The sequence below is a fragment of the Ailuropoda melanoleuca genome, chromosome X (assembly GCF_002007445.2).
Source record: "Ailuropoda melanoleuca isolate Jingjing chromosome X, ASM200744v2, whole genome shotgun sequence".
Taxonomy (NCBI): domain Eukaryota; kingdom Metazoa; phylum Chordata; class Mammalia; order Carnivora; family Ursidae; genus Ailuropoda; species Ailuropoda melanoleuca.
The window spans coordinates 11,483,334-11,509,618 of record NC_048238.1 but is presented as its reverse complement, the minus strand read 5'-3'; the positions used below and the strand labels follow the sequence as shown (position 1 = coordinate 11,509,618).

At 37.2% G+C, this 26,285-nt stretch overlaps 1 protein-coding gene across 3 annotated transcripts in view; it reads right to left on the bottom strand.

The window, feature by feature from the left end:
* GLRA2 (glycine receptor alpha 2) overlaps positions 1-21,430 on the bottom strand; it is a 180,779-nt gene extending 159,349 nt beyond the window's left edge. For 2 of the 3 annotated variants that reach the window (XM_002925346.3, XM_002925347.3), the window contains exons 1-2: positions 20,805-21,430; positions 18,527-18,660 (exon numbers count right to left, since the gene is read on the bottom strand). In XM_002925346.3, the coding sequence (XP_002925392.1) occupies positions 18,527-18,660; positions 20,805-20,872 (202 nt within the window). In that variant the 5' untranslated portion in view covers positions 20,873-21,430. Of the gene's footprint in view, positions 1-18,526; positions 18,661-19,720; positions 19,862-20,804 lie in introns of all 3 variants that reach the window. The other variant, XM_034648835.1, reaches the window with a different exon arrangement.
* Between the last annotated feature and the right edge of the window lie 4,855 nt (positions 21,431-26,285).

Sequence of the window (26,285 nt, the reverse complement as noted above, 5' to 3'; positions counted from 1 at the left end):
AAACTTGACTTTGTACATAAGCAGCCCCTGTTTCTTCTGCTTAGGGAAAGACCACATACACTGCTTCAGAGAGCAGTGTCCTTAGTTCTTAAAGAACACCATTCCAGCAAGCAGCTCATGAGTCTTCCCTCCCCTGTTATCTTTGCAAGCTTGGGCTCTTCATATATGTTGGAAAGTTATCATAAAGAGAATCGAATTGCAGACTTCAGGTCCCAGACTTAGCATTTGTTCCCACTATGTCCAAATGATTGAGATTATTAAAAGAAAACGTTCCCAGAGCCCAGATAGTAAACTGCACTCGGAAGGAGGCTATCAGACTAGAGAAAATGCCAGATGCTTTTGGTATGTCATAGTCAGCATTTTTCTGGGACATATTTAAATATATCACAAATTTGTACTGAAAGATGTAAAAAAATGACTACAAAATGCTGTTAGTCAGAGACAAAAATCACAGAATGTGTAACCTGTGAAGAAGCAGTCACTGTATCTCTTCTTTCCTCAGCCACTAGCTGTCTCCCCACCCCCATGATCTGCAAGCTAGTTCCAATATATTCCAAGCAGAAAGCTGTTGGGTGATTGGAGAGAAATCAGCTTTGCTCATTCATTTAATCATTCATCCAATATTTATGAAGGATTAATAATGTGCTCGAATTGGAAGATATAAGGTTGAATAATAAACAGATTCTGAGGAAAATGCTTCAAAGCCTCTTGCAAGCCTCCATACTCACAGCCCCCAGGATGGCTGTGTAAATAAGAAATGCATGCAGGTCTAACTCATGAACTTGGTGTACAACAACACAGATCTTCTAGGCCTTTACTATCCTACTAGTGGTAAAAGGGTGGACTCATGTCACACTATCTGGGATAGAAAGCTAGCTCTGCACCCTTTCTAGCCGTATGACTATGAAGGACCACTCTCTCTTTTCTCAGTTTCATCTGTAAAATAGGGATAATAACAAAGTGAATAGGGTATTGGAAGGATTAAATGAATGAATATGCAAAGTGCTTAGAAGAATGCTTGACACATGATAAGGACTCAAGTAACATAAACTATTATTATTAACTCTTTCTGGGCCCCTGCAATGAAAATGGTGTGAAATACGTAGATAGATGCAGCAAGAAATAAAGGGTTGGCCAAGAAGACAAATGATGGATATCTTGGACACTGAGCCCCTTTACTTCCCTTATCTTTTGTCTGAGTATTGCACATAATACCTTCTGGCTTTGTCTTCTGGGTCTCATGTTTAAAATGTATTTTAAAAATCTCCCTACTCAGTAAGCCTACAGATAAGTGTATTTTTAGTAGAAAACTCTGTTTTTATGATGTATTTAAATTTTACAAAAGCTTCCTGAATGTCCAGGTGGACTTCCCTGATAGTAAAGAAGGCCATCAAGACAAATCATCATGGGGCACCTGGGTGGCTCAGTTGGTTAAGCATCTGACTCTTGATTTCATCTCAGGTCGTGACCTCAGGGTTGTGAGATCAAACCACGTGTCTTGAGATTCTCTCTCTCCCTCTCCCTTTGTTCCTCCCCCTATTCTCTCTCTCTCTCTCTCTAAAAAAAGAAGACAAAACATCAAGAATCTGGTGCTCCTTTCCAGCTTAATGGTGACTATACTCAGGACCAGTCCATGCCAGGGGCAGTGACTCCTCTGTGGGAGGTGACGGAGCATGACTTCACCAAGAAACCAGAGGCCATTGGATATGAACTTACCCTGACTACCTTCCTCTCCACCTGTAAAACTTACTGTTGGAGTAAGGAAGTGATATTTCTCCTTGAGTGCATGGATAATCTCTCCATCTGTCCTCATGACATTGCTCCTTTCTGTCCTTTCCAGAACTCTCCTTCATCAATTACCTTCTATATCTCTTGTACTTTCAATCTACCTTTCCCTTACTTCACAAAACCATTCTTTTCATCTTAATATAAAAACAAAAAACAAAACAAAACCAAAGCCTCCCTTCTCTCAAACTTTGTAAGCCAAATATCTGATCTCCCTTTTTCTCCCTGGCATTAGTCTTTTAAATGAAAAGTCTACACACTCTTTTCTCTGCTTTCTGAAATCTCATTCACTCGACAACTAGATACAGTCTAAGCTTTTGTCTCCCTATTCTAGAGAAATTTTGCCCTTGCTAAGGTCAAAAAATGCCCCAGTGACAAAATCCAAAGGTCTATTTCCTCGCCTCTTTCTATCCAACATTCTTGCTGCACTTGGCATGGTTGATTTCCTCATCCACAAAACTCTCTCTTCCTTTAACCTCAGTGACTACATCTTTTCCTGGTTCTTTTCCAGATTTTCTGACCACTGTTTCTCAGTACTCTTTGTTGAGTCCTTCTCTTCCCCGACTCCCTCAATGTCCGTGTGCATGGAAGTCTCATCCTTATTCCTCTTCTCTATTCTTTCTACACTTTAGCACTGAATAATCTTAGTTGATACTGTAACATTCTCATGACTCCCGTTATTACATTTCTAGCCCTGACATCTCTTCTTTGCTTTAAATTAACATTTTTAACGCAGGTTAGACATCTCTGTGTGGATTTGTAACAGTAATCTCAAAAACATGCCCAAAGCTGAACTCTTATTACCTTTCTCCCTCAGAGTCTTCTTCCTCTTATATCTCCTCTTTGGGTAAACAAAATCGCCATCTGCTCGATTGCCTAACCAGGAACCTTGAGTCAAACACTATTCTTTCTGTTGTACCCTCCATATGTTGTTTAATGCAATTTGGCCTTAAATTTGTCTTGTTAATCTGGCTTCTGCTTTCTAATCCCATTGTCCCTGCCTAAGCCTAAACCTTCACTCTTTCTCTCTTGTGGGTGATTGTCATGGCACCCTGATTCCCCCTCTTTCTAGTATATCATTTGAAACATATCTTGAGTTATCCTCTTAGAAACCACATATAATTATGCACCTTCTCTGTTTAAAAACCTTGATGCCTTCCTGTTACCTATGATTAAATTTCAATTCCTTAATAATCTCCTTAATACTCAGGCCCTATCTTCACTCTCTAGCCACATCTTCTATGACCCCCCTTCTTTTACATCCTCTAGGTATACTCATCTTTTGCTATCCCCCAAGCTAGCCGTTTTCTTTCCGGACATCAAGTGTTCCCTATCTGAAATTCCCTTTTTCATTCATTGAATCCTACTCATCTCTCAAGACTCAATTCAAACATCTCCTCTTTTATGAAGCCTAGAGCTACTTTTTTTTTCTCCTCTGTGGACTGGTCTCTCACATATAAAGGACTCTCCAAAGGAATATAAAGATCATCATTAGTAGTAGATGCCTTATTTGGGCTTCCCATGCTTTGTGAAAATTGTTTGTCTATTGCCTCATGATCTGGGAGAATCCTACACCTCGAAAGCCACTCTTTGATTTTTGATGAAGCTGGAAGATGAGGCTCAAAAGGAGAATTTTAGAGGAGAATCAACCACAGGCTCACTGGTTGGAAGGAGTTATGGGCTATACCCCTGAAGGAAATCTGATATTACTTTATTAGTTGAAACTTACTGGTAATTCAGGTGTATTGAATATTCACAATGAGTATCATTTGGGTACATGGGTTTTATTTACTAAACACTGCAAGGGGCACCTGGGTGGCTCAGTCATTAAACCTCTGCCTTCAGCTCAGGTCATGATCCCAGGGTCCTGGGGGTCATGATCCTGGGGTCCTGGGATCGAGCCCTGCATCGGGCTCCCTGCTCAGTGGGAAGCCTGCTTCTCCCTCTCCCACTCCCCCCGATGGTGTTCCCTCTCTTGCTGTGTCTCTCCCTGTCCAATAAATAAATAAATAATCTTAAAAAATTTTTTAAAAAATAAACACTGCAGACACTGGGTAAGAAAGTTGCCTCAGGCCAGTGGATCCTATTTGGGTATGTTTGATGCCACCATACATCCCTGTTCAGAACTGGGCATGGAAAATACAGCATTTTATACATGCAATATTGACCCTGGAATAGTGGTGAAGTAGAAGGAGGTGGGGTAGAAACGTTGGAAGTTAGAATGCTGGCAAATTAACAATTCTCCTTTTAATTCTCCTCTACGTGGTGCCGAGCACAGTGACATATGCACAATAAATGCCTGATATGTATCTATATGTGAGTGAATCCACTCACTCAACATTAAACATTTATTAAGCTCCTACAAAGACAGGAAAGGCATTAAAACCTGGGCCTTCAAAGATAAGTTAGACTCACCCTGTAATAAAAAGGGGGGCAGTTATGTTAAAAATGCATTCAATGTGTGTGCACTTTCTCTCTCTCCCCCCCTTGTGCCCCCCTCTCAAATAAATAAACAAATCTTTTAAAAAAATACGTTTGATAAAGTATTGCAGATTGAATGTCTTTATCTTCATTCTTTAAATAATGACATATATTCTACTCCATCCTAGGTTTTTGGGTTTGTTTTGTTTTGTTTTTTTTGTTTTTAGATTTTATTTATTTATTTGACAGAGAGAGACAGCCAGCAAGAGAGGGAACACAAGCAGGAGGAGTGGGAGAGGAAGAAGCAGGCTTCCCAGCAGAGCAGGGAGCCCGATGCGGGGCTTGATTCCAGGACCCTGGGATCACGTCCTGAGCCAAAGGCAGATGCTTTACAACTGAGCCACCCAGGCGCCCCATCATCCTAGGTTTTATGTATCTGGAAAGGCTGTGTTGATTTAAAGTCATGTCTGGCAGCAAAATAACTTTTTTCTTCCCCCTAAATAACAAGTATGGTAAACAAAATTCCAGCTGTTTTCCATTCTGAGAAATTCATAAGGAGTCAAATGAGATACCGTAGGGGAGGAACTTCATGCATTTTAAAAGAATCACAAGTATTACCAGATAATAATTTATTATTTTAGTTCAATTGTTCACACCCAACTTTGCTTTAATATAGATTCTAGGAATAAAGATTGGTATTGTAAGTTTTTCTATTCATCTGATAAATGTTTATTGGCCTGACCTACTGTCAGAATATATTGGGGGTACAGTGGAGAATGAGATAAGCCCAGTCTCTGGCCTCCTTGAACTAATCTGGGAGGGAAAGAGACAGGGAAGCAGCCAGTCACAATAGAGATTATAGACTGAGCATGAAGGACAGAATGGATTTAGTAGTTGAAGAGAGGCTTTCTAGAGGAAATGATATCAATGCTGAGGTCTTTAAGATGAGTAGACATTAGGCTGATGGCAAGGCAGGCACAGAGAAGGTAAATGAAAGTACAAAGCACCGCAGATAAAAGATTTGAAGAACAAGAAACAGGGCATTGAGGCTGGAACAGAGTGGGAGGGCATGGCTGAAAATATGAACGGTCATGTTGAAATGGACAATACTGATTCTCCACCCAGGTTCCTTGGGTCCCGTTTATCATTTTGTGCCTCTTACCTCAGTGTGCTTTTGCTTCCAGGAGCCAAAACCTGTGGCCTTTCACAGAGGACTGTCCTGGGGCTACAGGAGGTCATTTTGCCCATGTGAAAAGAGATAGAAGCATTTGGGAAATTTACTCTCCCCACCCACCTAGTACACCCTGAGGGCAGTCTTCACTCACTAACTGACAGAGGAGAATATGAAAAGCCAGCTGTCTTGCCTCCAGTCAGGAAAACCCTGGGATACAGCTTACACTGAAGAGTTTCCCCAGAAACTCTGGGGATCAGATTGACCCCGCTGTCTGGTGGACTTTGCCTGAGATCACACTCATACTGGGTTCCCCACCCCATTTTCTTCTGATTTTATCACTCTTTTATGTGCCTCTTCTGCTTACTTATCCTTAATAAATTACTTGCATACAGGATCTGCTTCTCAGAAATCTAACGTCAGATAAATGTAGTCAGAAATCTAACCATGAAGATCTATAAGCCATGTGCAGGTATATAAGGAAGTGATAAGTCCCAGGAGAATTTCAAGAGTCATGAGAGGCCTAGAACATCAAGGATACTAGTATTTTGAGCTCTGCACTCTCTTGGGTGACAGCCCAGCTTGCTTTTCCTGTGCCTTCAGATAAAGATGTAGCCAACCAGGCTCCCCAGAGCAGCTGCACTATGAATTTTCTAAAAAAAGTATAGGAGTTTATTTCTGATCTTAGCTTGCCTTTAGAATCTATTTATTACCAATTCTCTGTTTCTTTGCCTTTTTTGCACCTGCCACATCACCCCTCAGTGGTAAATAACTTTTTTCAAAGGTGTCATTTTGCAATTTATATGGCATATTTCATGATGTCACTGATGGACACTTTTTGTTAGTACCCTCAACTGTTTTGCTCTATCACTGAAGCAGATAATTTATTTTGACATTTACATGAAAAGTTAGACACTGAGGGATACCTGCTCACTTGAGACTTTACATATGCACAGTTTATTATGGCACATATTGCTAGCACCTTATGTAATAATGTTCTTTTAATGCATAGAGGAAGGAGAAAGGTCCCATGGTAGAGGACTCATAACTCAATCATGGAAGCTTCACATGTCAATCCACTTCCGCTGAGCTCCACAAAGATTCCCTCACCCAAGCTATATTGCTGTTAACTATACATTGACACCTCTAAAATGAACTCAGTTGGGGTGAGTGGATGCTATGGAAGACTCTTGACTCGGGGGCCCTATACAAACCCGGTTTCAAAAGTAGGCAAGGAAATAAGAAATGTGTGTGTAATTATGCTATTTGCAGAGTCTGTTTGAGAAGTAGAAATGTGCAATTTTTTCCTTGAGATAACCATGTTCTCTTGCTGAGGAAATCCTTTTTTTTAATGGGCTTTAGTATATTTGCCCCAAGTCACAAATTCGCCCCAAGTCACAAATTCACACTTTGCTGAAAGCCCAGCATTTTATAAACTTGGTTGGCATCAGGAGATCTATGGAACAGAAAGCCACCTTCTGTGTTTTAAGTGGGTATATTTGTTCAGAAGATGTGAATAAAGGATGATCTTAAATGAGGCATATGTGCCTAATAAAGAAATGCGAATATTGGAAATCTAGGTAGTACTTGGGGGGAAATAAAAGGATCACGTATTCCAAACTGTGGGTAATTCCTCCTATTTTTGGAGACCTGGAAAAAATAGGCCTGCTAATACAGGGTTAATTTAGTAAGGATTAAGTCGAGTATGCCATTGGTCACACAGTGGTCACTAACTCCAAAAAATGAAATAGGGATATTCCAGAGAAAATAAATACTGAATAGTACAGCAACTTTGTTGCTAACAAGCTATGATCTCAAATTTTAGAAGAAGCAGAGTGGCATTTTATCTATCAAAAATCCTCCTGAAAAAAAATGGAAATTTTGGTGCCAGTTTTCCTATTTATAAGACATGGCACTGGGCCTATGTGACATTTCCTTTCAAATAGGCATGATCTCTTCTTAAATTTTTATATTTTGGGAAGATACTATCTACTTCATTTTGAAAGCAAATCTCAGAATCCTGGAGAAAATGTTATCTTCTTGTTCGTATTCCCTGACTTCTGTAACTAAGGATTCAGCAAAGCCATCTTCTCGTCCCTTAATATCTAATGCCACTGTCTGCCTCCTACAAATGGAGAAGCAACAGTGACATCAGAAGCAAATGATAGCAAGGAATTTGAGTCAGGCACCCAGGCTATATAAAACAAAATTTAAAGACAAAGTAAGCAAAGTGTGTGTAGGCTAAATAACTTCATTAATCTTCACTCAGTTCCTCTCCAAGTTGCCATATATCTAAGACTGCCAACCCTCAGTCACCAGAAAAGCTTAAAAATTGGTATCGCATTATCTGTGAGTTGTACAGTGGAATGTTAGCAAGGCTAAGGCCATTACTGTGGATACCTTGAAGCAATGTTTCAAATAAAGGACTAGTCTCATGCAGAATGTGTAGTGGCTCTTTCATCAATGTCTCTTCATCTACTGTATGAAATAAATGACATGGATCAGGAGCCATTGGTTCAATCTAAGGTAGCTTTAATATTTCCCATCCCCTAATTTGTTCTCTATATTTTCCTAAGATCCTGGAGTAAGCAACAGGAAGAAAAAATTATACTTGGTTATTTGACAAACTCTCTCAGAGAAGGCATGGGGGCAGAGCTAGTAACAAAGATATATATCTTTTCCCAAGACATTTAGTGATTATTTCAAAGACATTTCTTTCTGCATCATCTTTATTGAAAACAATTTTCAATAGTTTTTCCTGGGAATTTACATATCTAAGTATGAAACATGATTAATTTTGAGAAAACTAACTTAGAATATATTTTATTGCTAATAAATGAAGACCTTGATCATAAATCTACACACGTTATTTCAGATAAATCTTGCATAATTTCAATTTTTTTTAATGTGGGGGTTGTTTTAGTATGGATTCAAATTTGAAAAATTTCATTTCAAGGAGGTGAAATGGAAAATGGGAAAAAATTCTAAACAAACAGTTGGATGGAAATTGTACAACCATAAGATTTATCCATCTTGGAATACTGCCTGAAAGAGAAGATGGCACTCCAAAAGGAAATTCTTCATACAGGCATGAAACTTTGTTATAGCCTGCTGAAGAAATGTCTTTAGTTCAAGGTTAAAGGTCACTTGTTTAAATGTGTATTGGTCATTCAGCATTCAAGAATCATAAAGACTAAAACAGAAGATGATTATCAGATCAAAGTATTTTGCTGTATTGACTAATGTCTTTTCTTTTGTCTTCAACGTTTGTTTGTTTGTTTTCAAAATGCCACTGTTTGCTCATTTCTTCATGTAAATGAAGCAGGAGATAAATAGCCTGCAATAATATCTTAATTTGCAGAGTAATTCTCTTGTGGCATCAGAATGCTAATGTTGACCATGTATCAGAATGAAAGCCATATTTACTGAATGCAGAGGCCTTCTCTTATGGATATTATCTTTCCAGCAGAGCATCGTAGGTTTCCCATCATCACCAACATCATCATCACCATCATCATCATCATCTATTTTCAGGCAAAGATATAATTTAGATTTATGGATTTTACCAAGACCACATTTTCCAAAGTGTATTCCCTGAAACACCAGTTCCCCAGAATGTTTTTCATTTAAGAAATCCATAATCAAGTAAGTATAAGTCCCTGTGTAAAAAAAGTATTAAAAATATTTATTTGTGTATTTTTACTGTAGGTTTTCTCTAAACTTTTACTATGCTAATGAATATTGGCAGAAGATGTTTTGTAGAATTTCCTATTCTTATTTTCCATTTTTTCATTTTAAACCTTTTATCTGAGAATATTTCGTGGGACTGTTTTGAGAAACATTTTTGGCCAGATGCTGAACTAAAGAAACATGGGAGCTACTTTTCTCAGAAGCAGCCTCTACCCATGAATTTGCTACCTCCAAACCAAAAGCAAGACAAAATTGTAAATGGCTGATTTCTTCAGTAATCCCCTCACAAGTTTCCAGAGTCTTCCCATAGAATAATGATCATCCTTGAAATACTGGAAGTTGAAATAAGATACGGGCAACTGAAAAAAATCTGGACAAAATTAGTATTTTACAGAGGAAAGACAAATTCCCTAGGAAAATTGGATGTATCCAAGCTCTTTTGTGTGTAAATTAATAATTTCTAAAAGCACATACCCCAGAATTTTAATTTACAATATAAAGACCGGGACTATGAAAGTCGGAAATGATATAGACATCTTGGCCTCAATCCTTTATTTTTGGAGATGACAAAAATGAATCCTAGAAAGGTTAGGTGGCATGCTCCAGGTTACGGCTGACAAAACTGGAGTTAAAACCAGGCCCCATGAGTATCAGTTTAGACTTTTTTTCTCCTGTGGTATTTCCCTCCCCTTTATTTGGTAAGGCAATCCCTGGTACACAGTATTTTGTGGAAAATACTACAAGAGAAATATTATCCTTCAGATACAGGGGCAAAATTTTCTCATTCTGGTCCTGTAGTGCTTAAGTTCCAAGGAGTTATGAATTTGTTCGAGTGAATATTTTAAGATCCCATTATTCAGCAGTTCCGGAGAGGTGGAGCTGGAGAAGTGTGGGGCCCAGGTATGTGCCTTTTCAACAGGACTCAGGTGGGTCTGGAGCAGGTGTTCCGAAAAGCGTCTTTTGAGAAAGACATCTGGTTGGTTGCTCATTTGGTTTAGTATTAAATCCTAACTCCTTTGCCTTCACATAGTCTGTACAATGCGGAAGTACTAAAGCAAGAGTTAATTCAAAGGAAAAAGTAGAATATAAGAATTCCATTGTGAGCATTGCACAGTGTATTTATAAATTATCCTAAATCACATCATCTAACGAGTCGCTACAGTGTGGTTTGCCACATGTGTGTATCATTCGCTTTTCAGAGACTTTGCGGTTCACAGCTAAATTATTGACCCCTTGTTTACTGAATGCGTTTTTTTGGGCAAAGAATGCTTTTTCTAAGAGAAAGCCTGATAAAAGAAATCTCAACTGCCTTGTTAGACATGAAGTGGTTCTTAGAAATCAACATTTTGAAGTATTTAAATGTAAATAAATAAAAAACCGATAGATTATATTATCTTCTATATACACATGGGTTTTAAAAATGAAAGAAAAATTATGTGGTAAAGTGGTTCTGAGATTTTCCTGAAGTACCAGAATTGCCATGATAAGTAGCTGTATTTCAGGTGCAGTAATCAAACCACCAAGGAGTGGAAAACAAGGAACAGCTCCTTCAGCCTTGCCATTTCTTTGAAACGCACACCACTCTGCTCCTGGTCTTTATGCTCTTCTAACCTCCACCCAGTCTTTTCTTCTTCTAACTCTCTACAGCTCAATGTAGAACAGACAAGCACAAAGGGAAAGAATGTGTCCCGAAATGCTGCCCCAAAGAGACTTGGAATTAAGTCTTGTGCTCAAATTTAAGCCCACGACACACCCCAGCATAAGGAGCCTGGAAGGGATTGCCATGGGGCAAGCACAACAATGCAGTATTGGCAAACATAGAAACATATTAGATAGACAGAAAACTACATTAATTATTTTCATATACTCCACAGAAAGCTCTTTCACTCTCTCTCTGTCTCTCTCCCTGTCTCTCTATCTCTGTCTCTCTCTCTCTCACACACACACACACACAGACACACAAGCACACATACCGGTCCTTTGGTTGTGCCTCTTTCAGTTGTCTGTTTAGGAGAAGGAACTATCACCTTACGTTATATTTTTCTCTCTTCTCTGCCTTTGGAGGTATCATTTACTATTGGTATAATTTATCCAAACAATATCCCTCTCTCACTTCCTTTCTTTCCCAAGATTGATAAAGGAAGGCTTACTAAACTAGTTATCAGTTTTGGAGATGTCTGCTCTGCCACCTGAAGGTTGAGGGATGCCTTTGTTCCTACGTTTTCTCTGTGTTGATTATCTTCCGTTTCCCATCCAGAGACATTCTCTTCTCTTTTCTGTTCTTCTCTGTACCATGGGAAGCTGACCTTTTGGGTTTGCATTTTTGAGCTCCCTTGCCCTCTGACTTCTAGTTGGATTTGGCCAATGAGAGACTCCCACAGGAAAAGGAAATACAGGAAGAAAGTGAGGTCAAAATATTCTCTAGCTTTCTCCCTGCTAGGACAGCACAAATAGACTACATTGCTCCACAGAGCTCGTTAGACGGCCTGTCTCTATAGCCACATTCTCTGCTTTCTTAATGACGCTTCCTCCCTTGCCTCTTCAGGTCTATTGATGGTAGTCCTGGAGTACTACACTCTCCTTTTGGGATTGGTTTTCCAAACCCTCTCACACCCCATTGGAGTGTGCCATTTCTTTCCTGCAGAGGTCCTGGATGATACAACATTCAATTTACAAATTATATTCCAGTTTTTAGTGAAGTGAGAACTGACATTTTAAAGCTTAAATTTTGTTTACCACTGTATACTTAACAAGTAATGTGGCACCTGGCACATAGTAATTACTCACTATTTAAGAGGAACAAAAAAATAGTGTGTTTAAACTCCAATATAAAGATGTAAAACCATTACATGTAAATTTTTGGGCCCACATAGATGCTCCCTTGCCACAGATTTATTCTATTGCTTTGAAAATGCATGGGCAGATATAGCTTATTTTTCCTCAAGAAAATATGGCCCCCTCCCATCGGAAAAAAAAGAAGAAATCAAAAACAAAACTTAGGGGACACCTGGGTGGCTCAGTCAGTTAAGTGTCTGCCTTCAGCTCAGGTGATGACCCCAGGGTCCTGGGATTGAGCTCCACATCGGGCTCCCTGCTCAGCGGGGAGCCTGCTTCTCCCTCTCCTGCTCCCCCTGCTTGTGCTCCCTCTCTCACTCTCTCTCTCTCTCTCTAATAAATAAGTAAAATCTTAAAAAAAAAAAACTTAGGCAGTCACATTTGTGATAATTGCCTATTGACTTTCCATAGTTTGACTTGATCCAGGGTTTTCTTTTGCCCTCTTAGATAAATGTGTTAAGAAAACAAAGACACCATTTAGTATATATACTCATGTTCATAAGGAAATGGTGGGTACACAAGCTAGGGCATGAGTCTAAGTGTCCATCTTTCCTCTTGTACTTACCCCATGACCACACTTGGTTGGCTAGCCAGAATAGACTCCAAGAGGGTAACCCAGTGGCCATATTTTTAAATGTCCTGCTCACTTAAGAATACCACTTAGACCTATTCCTTTTGTGCAGGTCCTTCCTTTAGTGCATTTCGCACAGCAAAAAAAATGTCTGCAATCAGTCACAAGTGTCCAGAGTAGCCCTCTCAAGAAAGAAGTCAATGAGCAAATGCTGTGTATTACAGTCAGGACAGCCTCATAGGTGTTAACTCCAAAGAGAACCCAGAATGCTTCCAAAGAACTTATTGGTATGAGGCTTGATCAACTATATTTACATTTTTAAGACCCTATTCCAAACATGTGTGATCCAACACACCAAGAAAAATGTTCAACACCACCAAGAACAAAAGATGATTTTTTTCTCATTCTAAACCTGATAGCTCTAACTGGACACATTATAATGTCCACTCATTAAGTACCAAGATAGCCTGATATCAATGCTTTTATCTTTTTTTAAAAAAATGAAGTCTCAGATTATCAGTAAAATGGATGGAATTGTCCTTCAAGATGGACCAGCAAACACTATAGAGTTTAGGATAAAATGTTTAGGCTCTTTCAATATTGAAAATTAAGGATATGAAGTTACCCAGAATCAACCAAGGAGTGTGCAATACATTCTCAAAAACTAAATTATGGGCTTCCATTCCTATTGCTCTTAACCTGCCATGTTGTAGAGACCAAATGTTCTCTTCAAAATACTTATTCTAAAATAAGAAATCAATTCTGCACACTTGTGCAGTGACCCTTGCAAGTGAAGTAACTGGACAAGAAAATACATAAGAAATGACAGTCATATATCTTCAGTTAAATTTAGGGTCCTTCTTTCTAGGAATAAGTAAAATCAGTTCTTTCTTTTACTTGGTTCATTTAAAAATGAGTCCAAGAAAATAATCAGGATGGGATTTGAATGAATAAAGATAATTCCTTCACACAAATGACTCCCTCTTTGTTTCATATTTAGGAATATGAAAAGGCTCTTTCAGGTTGGAGATCTACCCACCAATTGAATAAAAGGAGAACAAGCTGAGACACATGGCGTCTATGTTCTGATTAGAGCACTAGGACTCAAAGGTTCTAGAACTTCTCTGACTTTTTTTTTTTAACCATTAAAAAAAAATCAAGCAATCATAAGACCCCAACCACCATAGAGGGATATCTTTGACAATATATCATCAGTGCCAGTTAAAAAAGAGAAATGAGGGACTAGTAATAGGGACTGATAATTCAAATTATTTGCAATAAACTTAATAGTTAAAAGCATATCAGTCAGATGCATGATCTCATTTGATGCCCAGAACAACTCAAATGAAATGGGCAAAGGCAGAAGAAAACCTAAAGCATGGAGAGGTGAAGACACCTTTTCTCAAAAAGGGCATGAACATGGGTTTTCTGAATCCAAGTCTAGGACCCTTTCCACTATGCTTCTCTGTCACCATGAAATGGAAAACATATACCTTGCCAGAGTCTATTAGAATATTGTAGATGTCTCCTTCCTGATGTCATCTCAAATCCCTGACAAGCACCTTGTAGGCCTATAGTAGCAGCCTAGTATATACAAATGTGTTGGTTGTTGCCCATACAGCAGAGAAAAACTAAATTGTGACACAGTCAGTGGATTTCAGATGTTCAAAAATCTTCAACGTCATTTCTGAATAAAACTGTCATATATAAATTTTCTTTTGTTACCACCAGCCTTTCATTTCAATAATACTTTTCCCCCTTTTATCTCCTATTGTCTTGTACTAAAATGGCTGCACTCTTTCTGCAACTACCTGCACTCAAGTCAAATACTTCTGATACTTGCAAGCATTATTTCTTTTTCTCAGAATCCATAGTAATGTCTGATGCCCATATCTACCAGGGTGATCAAAGAAGTAATCATGCTGGGGCTGCATTATCACTAACTGAGAGAATCACCCTTTCCAAATGTCCCTGCTGGACATTTGTGCTCAAGCCACCCCCTACAGGGATTGGCAAGCACAACATTTGAGCTTGAGTTCCACTTGGCTACAGACAATAAATAGAATTTCCAAGGGGAGAAACCTGAACCTCTAGTTTTTTTGAAAGTGAATCTATTTCTACTCGTATCTGAAACACCTCTTGAGCTGATAACTCCTTAGAAAATGAAGGAAACCATATTGCATGCAAATGTAGGTTTTAATGTCACACATCACACTTTCAAATTTAGGTCTCCAGACATAGAAAAAAATTAGTGTGCATGGCATGCACAAAGAAGTGGAGTGAATAATTATCTCCTGGCATTATCCATTCCAGATCCTATTCCAAAATGAATGCTATAGTGGAATGTATTTTTTCACATTGGGATAAAACTTAGGATATAACTCTAAGTTAATTTTATTTTCAAAGAAAATTTCATTAAATTAGATAAAGCCTTTGTTTCAAAGAGACAGAATCAGAACTAATGCATTTTGCCCAGGTTTGAGCATTTCATTTGGCCTCCTTAAAAGTTTAATGTTTAAAGTGGCATTCTCAAGATACAATAACACTGACAAAGGAGCATCTGATAGGATGATGGAGTAACACCATGATAAATCAACTGACAATGAGACAAATCACCCAAGTGGGGAAAGTGGCCCCTCTGTCGACATAGAATCAATATTTACCATGGTTTTGGAACCAGGTAATTGTGAAAGGACATAGCTGGTGTTTTCATCTGAACTGAAGATTTTGAAAATTTTTGTTTTGACACGATCTGACCCAGGCCCCTATGGATCTTATAGATGGAATGCATTTGGCAACTCTGACTCATGACTTTGTTTATACACTTGTGCTTCAGCACATCAGAAAAGCTATTTTTTTCCCTGTAGTTTCTAAGAATGGCTCTCAATTATAGAGCCTAAGTCTGATTCATTTCTGGTCCCCTTTTCTAGCTTACGTCCATTTTCCTTCTTGTATATGTGCCCATTATGACATCTTTCAGAGTCCATCAGGGATATGGAATAGACATGAAATATTTTACTGACTTAAAAGTATGCAAGAAAGATTCCTTCCAATAAGAAAAATTATGCATAAGCATTTCCTTTTCCCTTGCCAATGTATGGCAGCAAGGAAAATAGAGAAGAACTAATATTTAATAAGACATCTAGAAAAGCCATTCCCTTTACCTCAACAGCCCATATTTTGCTCTTGCTTTTATTTTTGTGGTCAAACCTTGTGCTTCTGTCTTTGTATTAATTACTAGTATTGTTGTTTTCAACATCATCATCATCATAAGGTTTATTGTTATCATAGAAATTTGTTTTTTAGCATTTTGTGTACCTGTCACTCTTGCAGATATAGTCACATTTCCTAATCACCCTTCATTTCTACCTACTGTATAAAATTTGTCATTGGTGAATTGCTAATCAACTACAGTAAGTTACAGTAAGTACTATAGAGTTCTTCCTAGCCTCCTCACTGTTACAAGTTCCCTATTATCTCTTTTATTTCTTTCTTCTCAGCTCAGCTAAGATCATCTTTGCTAGTCACTGTGACCACTAGTTGGTTCCTCAAAAGTTCTTATGCTCAGTTTCTACTACAACTAATTGAAAGCGCTAATTTCATAATTGATCTACATTTTCCTCTCTTTCTCGGTCATTATTTCCTCATTCCGGAGAAAAGGATGACTTCTTTTCCCTACATTGTGTATGTGTGCATGTGTGTGTGTGTGTGTGTGTGTGTAAATATCTCTCTCTCTCTCTCTCTCTCTATATATATATATATATATATATATAAACTCTCTAGATAACCCTGCCCTCTCAGATGCAGTGTGGAGTGGGTTGATAAAACATAAATATGCAAAAGAACCATATTAGACACATAAAGTTTCATGGGAATACCAAGAAGTGAAATTTATTTTACTCTAAAATAATGGGGAATGTTTTACATCCAGGAAGAGCCAAGATTCTCTGAATAAAGAGAATTGTGTGACCTGTGAGGTAATTAATCTGATATAAATGGGTCATGTAAATAAAATTTATGGAAAAGGATCAGGGTTCATTGAGGTGGAGAGTTAAAGGGAGTGGGAGACAAAACTCAGTGAAGTCCATTAATGTTCGAGTCTTAAAGGATATCTACCCCATTTCCCTTTTATAATTCTTTAAAACATCCTGTGCTCAGGTCTTTAAGCAGTGGAAAGATCTCAAAAACATGGCCATGCTTTCCTATACTTGATATTCTCTCCATTTATTTATCCTTTAGAATCATGAAAACTGTCATTTCCAAAGGGTGACATCCACAGAAGAACTAGAAAGAAAGCTGTGTGAAAATGATTGCTCATTCTACATGGTCATTTAAAGTAGCAATGGCAACATGGGTGTTTGTTTTATTACTCTGCACTTTTCTCTCCTTTTGAAAAGTGACTTCTAGAAAATAATGAATAATAGCTGTTATTAAACAAGATGCTCATAAACTTGAAACAACTTTCCATCTCTGGACCTTCTCTATGAAACATTCCATGAGTAGCTTAATAGGAAATCATCTCTTCATTTGTTGGAATCCTGTAGCATTTTATCTGTACTTCCTAATGTTACTTAACTATTAACTACTTAACTATTTCTGTCTCATAATACATACTAATTTATAACTATTCATGTAACATCTACTCTCCCCACTAAAATTTTTGACAGTAGAACCCAAACCTGTTTCATCTCTCAACTTTTCAATGCATGCAGTAGTTGGTATTTCCCATATAGTTCAGACTCAGAAGTTATTGAATGACTAAGTAAATAAATGTAGGAATGAGTGGTCCCATTGAAAGCTCATTCTCAACTTGTTACTCATAGGATTTTATTTCAAATATTGACTTCCAAAGCAATGACCACAAAATTAGTATGAAATGGGATGAGCATGAAAATTATTTCCAGGAAAATCGAGCTTTTAACTTAGTTCTGTTGTTTCTTTTGGACATACTCTATAAATCAGAAATACTTTTTTTGTCAAAATTATGACATAGCTCTTTATAAAATTTGCCCTTAGCTGGGTATATTCAGAGGTGTAGCATTTAAAGAAGAGATGAATCTAGAATTTAGCTTTCATGCTCATATTTGCCAATAATAAAAATTAATCAAAACTCAAGGAAAGCAATCCAATTAAATCGCTAATAAGCAAAACCAAAGCAATGGAATTACAACATAATATCTAGAATATTATAGGATTCTTCTTTTATAAAATAATATAAACACTCCACAGTGCATTATGTTAAATTACAAGATAAAATGTAGTTGTCATTTAAAATATGTATTTAAAAATTAAAGCATCAAAAATAATTCATTTATTAATAATTGGTTCTTATTTAGAATAAAAATAAACCAAATAGATGAAAAGTAATTTCTACAGATGAGTAATTACATTTTTATAACATTAAATAAACAAAAACATCAAACTTTTTGGTTTGTTTCTAATTGAACAAAGAAAGTATCCACCATCTTTGACATGTGCACTTTACAATTCTATGATCTTTGGTAATTTTAGATAAACAATTTCAAATGAACAATTAAAATGTTTAAACACAAGGAAACCAAAAATTTCTGATGTATTCAATTAGAGTCTCTTGCCACAATGTTGAAAAATGAGAGAGGCCTGAAAGTGTGTAAAATGGCATGTTTTATACTGGGATTTAAACTTCATTTTGGGAGTAGGTATTCGAAATGAAAAACAAAGATTTTGAATAATCATTGAATCTTGTATGAATCCTGGTAGACACTCATATAAGTCAAATCCATCATTTACTCTTGGATTCATTTCCAGTCACACTCCCACTTAAGATAAAATAGGGAATGTAGCAATAATCTCTCATGTTAGTTTTCTTTGTGGAATAGAATACAAATGAGGAAAGTTTTCAAAAGTGGCAAGCAATATATAAAATTTAAACTATTAAATTGGCTAGCTCAAAAGAATGCCAAAATGAAATGAATGCTATACCATTTTATAATAAAAAGCCCTTAAAACTTATTTCAGAATATTCAAACATCTAGATTTCCCACAGGCTTCATGTAAATTTAAATGGAACCTACCTTTAAAATTTGGCCTGATTCTTGCATCGTATCCTGATGTCCTTCCCATTAATTTGTCCAAGAAATCTGAAGGTGATAGGGTCTGCGAAGGTTGTTTTCCAGACCTGGAGTCATGGTCTTTGCATAAAGCCGTCCTAAACATATCATTAACTGTTTTTAGCAACAATTCCATTCTCATTGCCTGAGAACTAAGGCTCACTGTATGTTTGACATCATGTTTTGTTAATATATGTGATATGTTAGTAAGAAGAAAAAGAAAATTACAAACTCTTTGTTCAACTTCTGAATTTGTACATTCTCCAAAGTTAACTTTAAGTGATGAGAGTTAGAAATCCTGAGTCATATCTCCCAGATGTCCAAACTATAGCCATAAAGATGTTTAAGATGATACAACATGCATAGCTTATGTTGTAGATTTTATGGACATATAGTTAAAGCTGTTTCTTTCTAGACTCATCAGAGAAACGAAGATGATAATTTCTAAAATGTGATTGTCTTAAAATCATTCCCCCATGACTCTCAAACAATTCTTCCAGCATTTTAGCCCTTAATATAAGTCCTCTACTTTTTATTAGAAATATATAATAGAGAGGCAGAACAAAGTAAACAGTGAACTAATTATTCCATTGCTTATTTTCTCACCTGCTAGATTCTATTCCAGCTATCAGCTGTTAATAATCTTCCATGCGTTGTCTAAAAGAAAAGCTTCAGTTGGAAATTTAACTTCATTCTAAAATAGGTCAACAATAAGTGTGTCTGTACTTCTATTATTTTATCAGATGTTATTTATATATTAGCATTTAAATTCTTCACTCTCCAGTAAAGTATTCATGAAAAAGAACTTCTAAATCATTTTCTCTTCTGCATTATCAAAAACACTAAATGTTGATTGGAAAATTTCTCATATTTTCATTTTCCTTAAAGGGCTTATAAAAAGAGCCTATTTGGTTTGTAGTGAAATGAATTCTTTCACAATACACAGTGGTCGACTGTCAGTTTCTTCCCTAAAGCATAATATTTTACAAGCTTTGTTTTTAATAGTTTAACAAATAATCTTGTTAATTCTATCACTGAGAAAACACCACATTTTTGCCAGTTTTTCAAAGTAGTATTCAATACAAAGTATTAAGTGCAAAGAGGATTTAAACATTTGGTAGGAGTTAAAAATGGATACAATCATCTAAAAATACTCACATTCCCATATGCAGATTCACCTGATTAATCAAGTATTATTTAATTATGATGGTGGTGTTGGTGGTAATAAAGGTGATGATGATGATGATGGTGATGATGAAACCCAGCCTACAGTTTTTCTTAATCATAGTAGGTGTGAACCTGAAAGGAAAATAGTGGGTTTTCCCAGTACTCATAACATTAGCTATATGTTCCATTTCTCTTGGTTCTGTGAAAAAATACCATAAAATTTGGTGAAAATTAAATGAAGAGTCCTACACTTTGTTGTGTGAACATCTCCTGTCTCTATGCTGTCTTAGAACCTCTGCCATTAGGATGGCTCTTTCACTTACTGGTAATCATCTGATACTTTGAAGTATAAACTGATTTGATAATTTATAAACTAGTTAGAAAATGCACACATGCAAATAATGATTTCCTACTTATTTTAATTATGCATAGTCTGTTTCTCATGCATAGATAAATACAAAGATGTCATATTAATTAAATTTTGGTAGACATTCAGTTTCCAAATATTCTGAGCAGTGGAACATAGTGGTAAAATGAGATTTTAAATATTTTTGATGTTTCAAGAAATTTCCTGAATTGTAGTGCTCATAGTATACATCTAGTTGCTGAAATACAATAGAAGTTTCAAGTTGACTAAGAATTAGGGTTCTTTATATTTTATATAAAATGAGCATGCTCCTTGTAAATTAATCCAATCACTTCCACCATATGAGAAGCACTGCATCCAATAATCATTTTAAATGACTTTAAGAAGAATTTGAAAGCAAAAAAAATCATTATATAGAAATGTAAAGAGCATGCAACTCATTAGACTTCCTTAATATCACATTGCCTGTGAAAATGTGTTGAAATACATAGAGTGGGGTTATGGATCAAAAAACTTGCCTTTGTGAAAATTAACCACCCTCCCACCATAATTACGCCTTTTAAAAGAACAAAAGAAATCTAACTCTCCTCTATAAAATTAAAATAATATGGTTCAGGGCATAGAAAAATAGATTAAAAATGTATAAAACGTTCCATTTTAAACAGTTTTCATGGGGAAAATATCAGCATGCAAAGTCGTTTCACCTACCTGAAGTGGTTTGTCTCTAAGAAAAATGCAAACAAGGCTGTCAAAATGTTCACTAGCTGCCGGTTCATTCCTGTTTCTGTGATGATTGTGGAAAATATCCCCGAAATTATTCCAGAAAGAAGCTAGGACAAAGTATCTATTTATCGTCCAGATTCGAAATCTGGCAGGAATCTAGTTTCCTTGAAAATCAAAAAGAGATTTGGGTTTGTACAGTTTGCTGAGAAAAAACAAGAAGTGCCAGTCCTAGGCATCATGGTCAGGTCAAACCGGGGCTCAGGACCATCAGTGAACCAAGGAAAGACAAAGCCTTAGAACTGATGGATTCCCCAGCTGCTTTTCCTGAATAATAAAAATGCTGCTACCTTAATCGCATCACCATGCAAAGGGGGTTGGTGACAATGCCATGCTGGAAGTCGGGTTGCTGTGGCTTTTGTTTTATGTCCTTTCTGTTTAGCAAATCCCTTTTCTCTAGAAAATGTTCTCTTTTTAAAAGAAGTTGTAAATGAGAAAAAAGAAAGGACTCTGCGCGCTGGAGTGGGCACGGGGGAAGAGGGCAAAATTGCTGAGATCCTGTGCTGGAATGAAAGCTACAGAAAGAGACGGGAGACGTGATCTTACCCAGCCTATAAATTTCAGCACTCGGACAGCTCCTAGCTCTGAAGTGCGCATGTTTCCTTTTTCAGTCGCTTGGGGCGGGGGTCGGGGCGAGGCATTCAAGAGGGGACAAGCCTGATGTTAAAAGGCAAAGAGTGGCTTGCTGTTCAGCGAAAGAGTGCTAAAGGGAGATGCGATGACAATCGGGAGAGCAGAGGTCAGGGTAGATGAGGAGGGTGAAGGAGGTTAGGGACTGACCCCTAGAAATGAGAGTCTGTCGGTGGGTGGGCGGGACGGAAGTTTGAAGCAGAAAAGGGAATACTGTCAAGGAGTGGGAAAGGGAAATTGGGGGAAGCAGAAAACAGAATCCGGAGTACTGAAATTATAATAGGGGAGTGGATAGTTCACTCCTTGTCATTGGAGCCTAGAGGCAAAAGAGGAGTCCTGTGCTGAAGAGGAGGGGACATTCCCTTGGCATAGACAAGTCCGTGTGCAAAAAAAAAGGTTCATGAGGATCAATAATTTAATTTAGAAGCCCTTTATGCCTTCATCGCCCCTTGCGTGTTTTCGTTTGATTTTAGCCGCCTGTTCCCCAAGGATCTCTACCTCTGTACTAGGGAAAGTCCCTTCCGCTGAGCTTTCTTCAGTGGCTCAAAATCCTTGGGCGTCCTGTTCAAGTCAATTTGTAGAGGAGAAAAAATACAACAGGCCAGCAGGGGGCAGTAGCAATCTTTTTCTGCCTTGATTAAAGGTTGGAGTAGGGCTTCGTGTAAGAAACAGAGAAAGGAAGGGTGAGATTGAGGGCTGAGTTTTCATCTGTCCATTCCAGATATTAATCACCACGGAGGGCCATGCAATGAAGTGTAGATGTTCTCCTAAACTGGCTAAGGAGACAGAAAATAGTGAAAGTTTATAAATCCTATACAAAAGCATGACAGGTAATCCTGCTATTTCAAAGTAAATTTACAAATATTATTATTACTAGAAGAGGAAAAGTAAATAGTTCAATGCAACTGATTGGCAGCTTCTGGTAAGGGGAAATGAAAAATGCATGTTCTACCATGAGTTGGGTGAGTAACCTGTAAAATATATCTCGTTAGTCACCTTGGCACTCTACTGAAGGTCTTAATTTTAAAACAAAATGATTAGTTTTTAGTCCATAAATGACTAATCTGCCCTTGGATTAATTAAATAGCAGAGTAACAAAGGACTCTATATTTTTTAAAAAGTAGGTTCTGAGAAAAAAATTACAAGTTCTTTTCACCTTTTAATGTTAATATAAATCACCTGAGGATCCTGTTAAAATGCATATTCTGATCTAGTAGGTCTGAGGCAGTGCCTCAGATTCTGCATTTCTAACATTCCTAACTGAGGTTGATGCTGCTGGTCCACTTATCTCACTTTGAGTAGCAATAATCTATATGACCTTTTATCAGATTTCTGTCCTACCAAGACAGTGAGAATATAGGAACCTCTCTTTAGATGAAAAGCAGGAAGTGCCCAAGCATTCTGCTTACATACAAAATCAATTCTTTGGATGTGTTCCTTTAGCTCTCAAAGCCCAGAAAAGGTGATTCAATTTAAAAGGAAAATAGTATAGTGTAGTGTGAGACATCCTTGGACTGTAGCTTTGAGTCTGTTCACTTCCAAATTCATCCACATGGAAACTCTAGACCTGATTTTATCCCTGCAGCCTGACCCAAAAAATAAAACCAATTCTTGGAAATATATTTCTTCAATTGATGCTGTGAAAAAATCATTTAAGAATTTTTTGTGCTCAAGATTCTTTTCAAAAGAAAAAATATATATGTAAACATAGAAGAGAATGATTTGTCCCAAGTTTGTTTGATTGTAATGATGCTTAAAGTAATATGGTCTTTGCAAATCATTACTTTCAATGGCAGAGTCTTTTTATTAACTAGGAGTAGGGTGAGTAGGGAAACCTGTGACAAAGAGAGGCTCTGGCCAACAGCATGAAATCACAGCATTTACTATTTTAAAGTTGGAAGGGACTTTAAAGAGGATCTAGTCTAGCCTCCTCATTTTTGTAAAGATTTTTTATTATATTATTTTTATTATTTGAGAGAAAGAGAGAGAGTGTGTGTGCAAGCGAGGTGAAAGGCAGAGGGAGAAGCAGACTCCCTGCTGAGCAGGGAGCCTGATATGGATGCGATGTGGGACTCTCTCCCAGGACTCCAGGATCATGACCTGAGCTGAAGGCAGACACTTAACCAACTGAGCCAGCCAGGCATCCTAGCCTCCTCATTTTACTTTTCAGCTCTTTTCAGTTTGGATTCCAGCTCTATCAATCCACAGAAACAGCTCTCACTAAGTCTTATAATGAATTCCTTGTAACTAAGGCCAAAGGATTTTTTTCTGTTGTCATCTTACTTGACATTTCCATGGCCCTTAACATTATTGGTCTTGTTTCCCTTCTTTTTTAAAAATTATTTTTATATTATTGTGGTAACAACACTTAACATGAGATCTATTCTCTCAACAGATTTTTTAAGTGTGCAGTACAGTATTAACTGTAGGCACAATATTGTACAGTGGATCTCTAGAACTTATTCATCTGCATCACTGAAACTTTGTACCCATTAATTAGTAACTCCCCCAACTCCCCCCTCTTCTCTGTCCCCAGCAACCACCATTCTGCTCTCTTGAAGCACCTTCCTCCCTTGACTTCGTGATACAGTGTACTCCTGTCTTGCCTCCTATTCTGTCTTCTTGGCAGGCATAGCCTACTCTATCTGGCTTATAAAAGTTAGATTTCCTAAAGGCTATATTCTAGGTATTCTCTTCTTCTCATACTATACTCACTTAGACAATATTTTGCATGCCCATACCTTCTATTACCCTCTTACACAGATGGCACGCAAATGTATATTTCTATCCAGACCTGTACATCCAGTTGCTTCCTAAACAATTCCTGCTGGATGTCTCAAAGGCTCCTCAAATTACCCATGTCAAAACCAAACTTTTAATACTTCCTCCAAATCCATTCCTACTCTACTGTGCATGTTTCATTGTTGCCGACCAAAAGCCAAGGCATCATCTCTAAGACTTCCTCTCCATCACCCACCATATTTAGTTCTTCACCAAACCCTATTGATTTCATCCCTCAATGTTTCCAAAATCTGTCCACTTCTCTCCATCTCAACCTCCACAACCCCAGTCGAGCCTTCCTATCCCTTCTTTGTATTGTAGCAATAGTTACGTTACTAGTCTATCTGAAACAACAGCTGACCCTCCTCCACCTCATTCTATACACTCTAGATAATATCATGATTATATCATACCCCTTGATTAATACTAACACTATGACTTTCTATTGATCTTTGGGTAGAACAAAAAAACTACTTAATGTGACCTAAAGTTCCACATGGTCTGGCCCATGCCTACATTGTCCTACACCTCATCCCCTACTCATTTCATTTCTTCTCCTATAGCTATATTGGTGTCTTTTGAGTCCCTCTTGCTTGCCATGTTGCTTAATCCCAAGGAATGCCTATGCCTCCCATATCAACTTATTTTTCAAATCTCTGCCCAAATGTTATTTCCTCAGGCCTTCCCTGACCTGTCAACTCTCCCTATAATAGTCTTCCTTAGCACTCAGCAACTCTGAGTCAAAGAGCTTGTCACCATTGCATGTATACATATGTATGGTTAATTGCTTAAATAATGAGCTTTGTAATGGACAAGAATAGCTTCTGTATTAGGCCATCATTATATCCTCATACATTCACTGATAATACACTGACAATAATCACAACGGTTTTGATGATGATTAGGATACAATTCTTAAAATGCATCCAGAAGTGCTGCTTAAACAAAACAGTATACTTAAATATGTATAGTTTTGTCAAAAATTATTTGTCACAGGGAATCAACAAATGAGGAACTATGATTATTTGAAAGGAAACCAAGCTCAATGGCTAATGAGTCTATAGCATGAGATGAAAGTACAAGTAAGAGACTAGGAATCTGATATCCTTGATTCCAGTTCCAGTTCTAACACTGATCAATTATGTGATGTTGGGTAAGCCATTTAATCCCACTGAGCCTCATTTTCATTATATGTAAAATACAGATGATAATATTGTTGTGTAAAATACTACTATATGGAATACTCTTGAAAGTCATATGAAATCATAGCTGAGGATGTGTTTCTAGGTTCTTAATCTCAGTTCTTAACATCTACTGACGGCTAAAATTCATGTTTTGACTTTATCCCTTGGGCAGTTCCACTTTCAAGCACGGTAAGTCTCAGGAGCTTAGAAAAGGTCTTATTTGCAATGCAACAGAATCCTGAAGTTGAATGTACCTATGCTTCTAAATCACCAAATTACAACTAGTTGAGGCATGTGGCATCCTCGTTTTGTACTCTTTTTATCAGAGCAGTGAGAAGATTCTGACCCATCTGATAATGTCATAAAGATCAATATACAATATTTGGTCTGTATCATGCTACATATTCAAAATCCCAAATAAATATAAACAAATAGAGACATGTCTTATGAACATCATTGTTTGAAAATCAGTATCATTTACTAACACTGACAAACTTCTAACATGCAATGCTTAACAGTTTTCAAAATACTTATACTATATGGTAGGCAGAACGATGATTAATCACCATTTTTTTCCAATGAGGAATCTAAAGTTCATGTACATTGATCAATTTTCCCACAGTCACATGATTATTAAGTGACAAAGTCATACTTTCTATATTTACTACCCAAGTGAGCAGACTTATTTCTCATCATATGTATGATTGATCTTATCTTTGAAGTCACTGAAAACCTACTATATACCTATCTTTAAACTATTTTTAATCACTATGTTTATTATTCCATTGTAGTTAGTATCCCTTTCTTGAGGGCA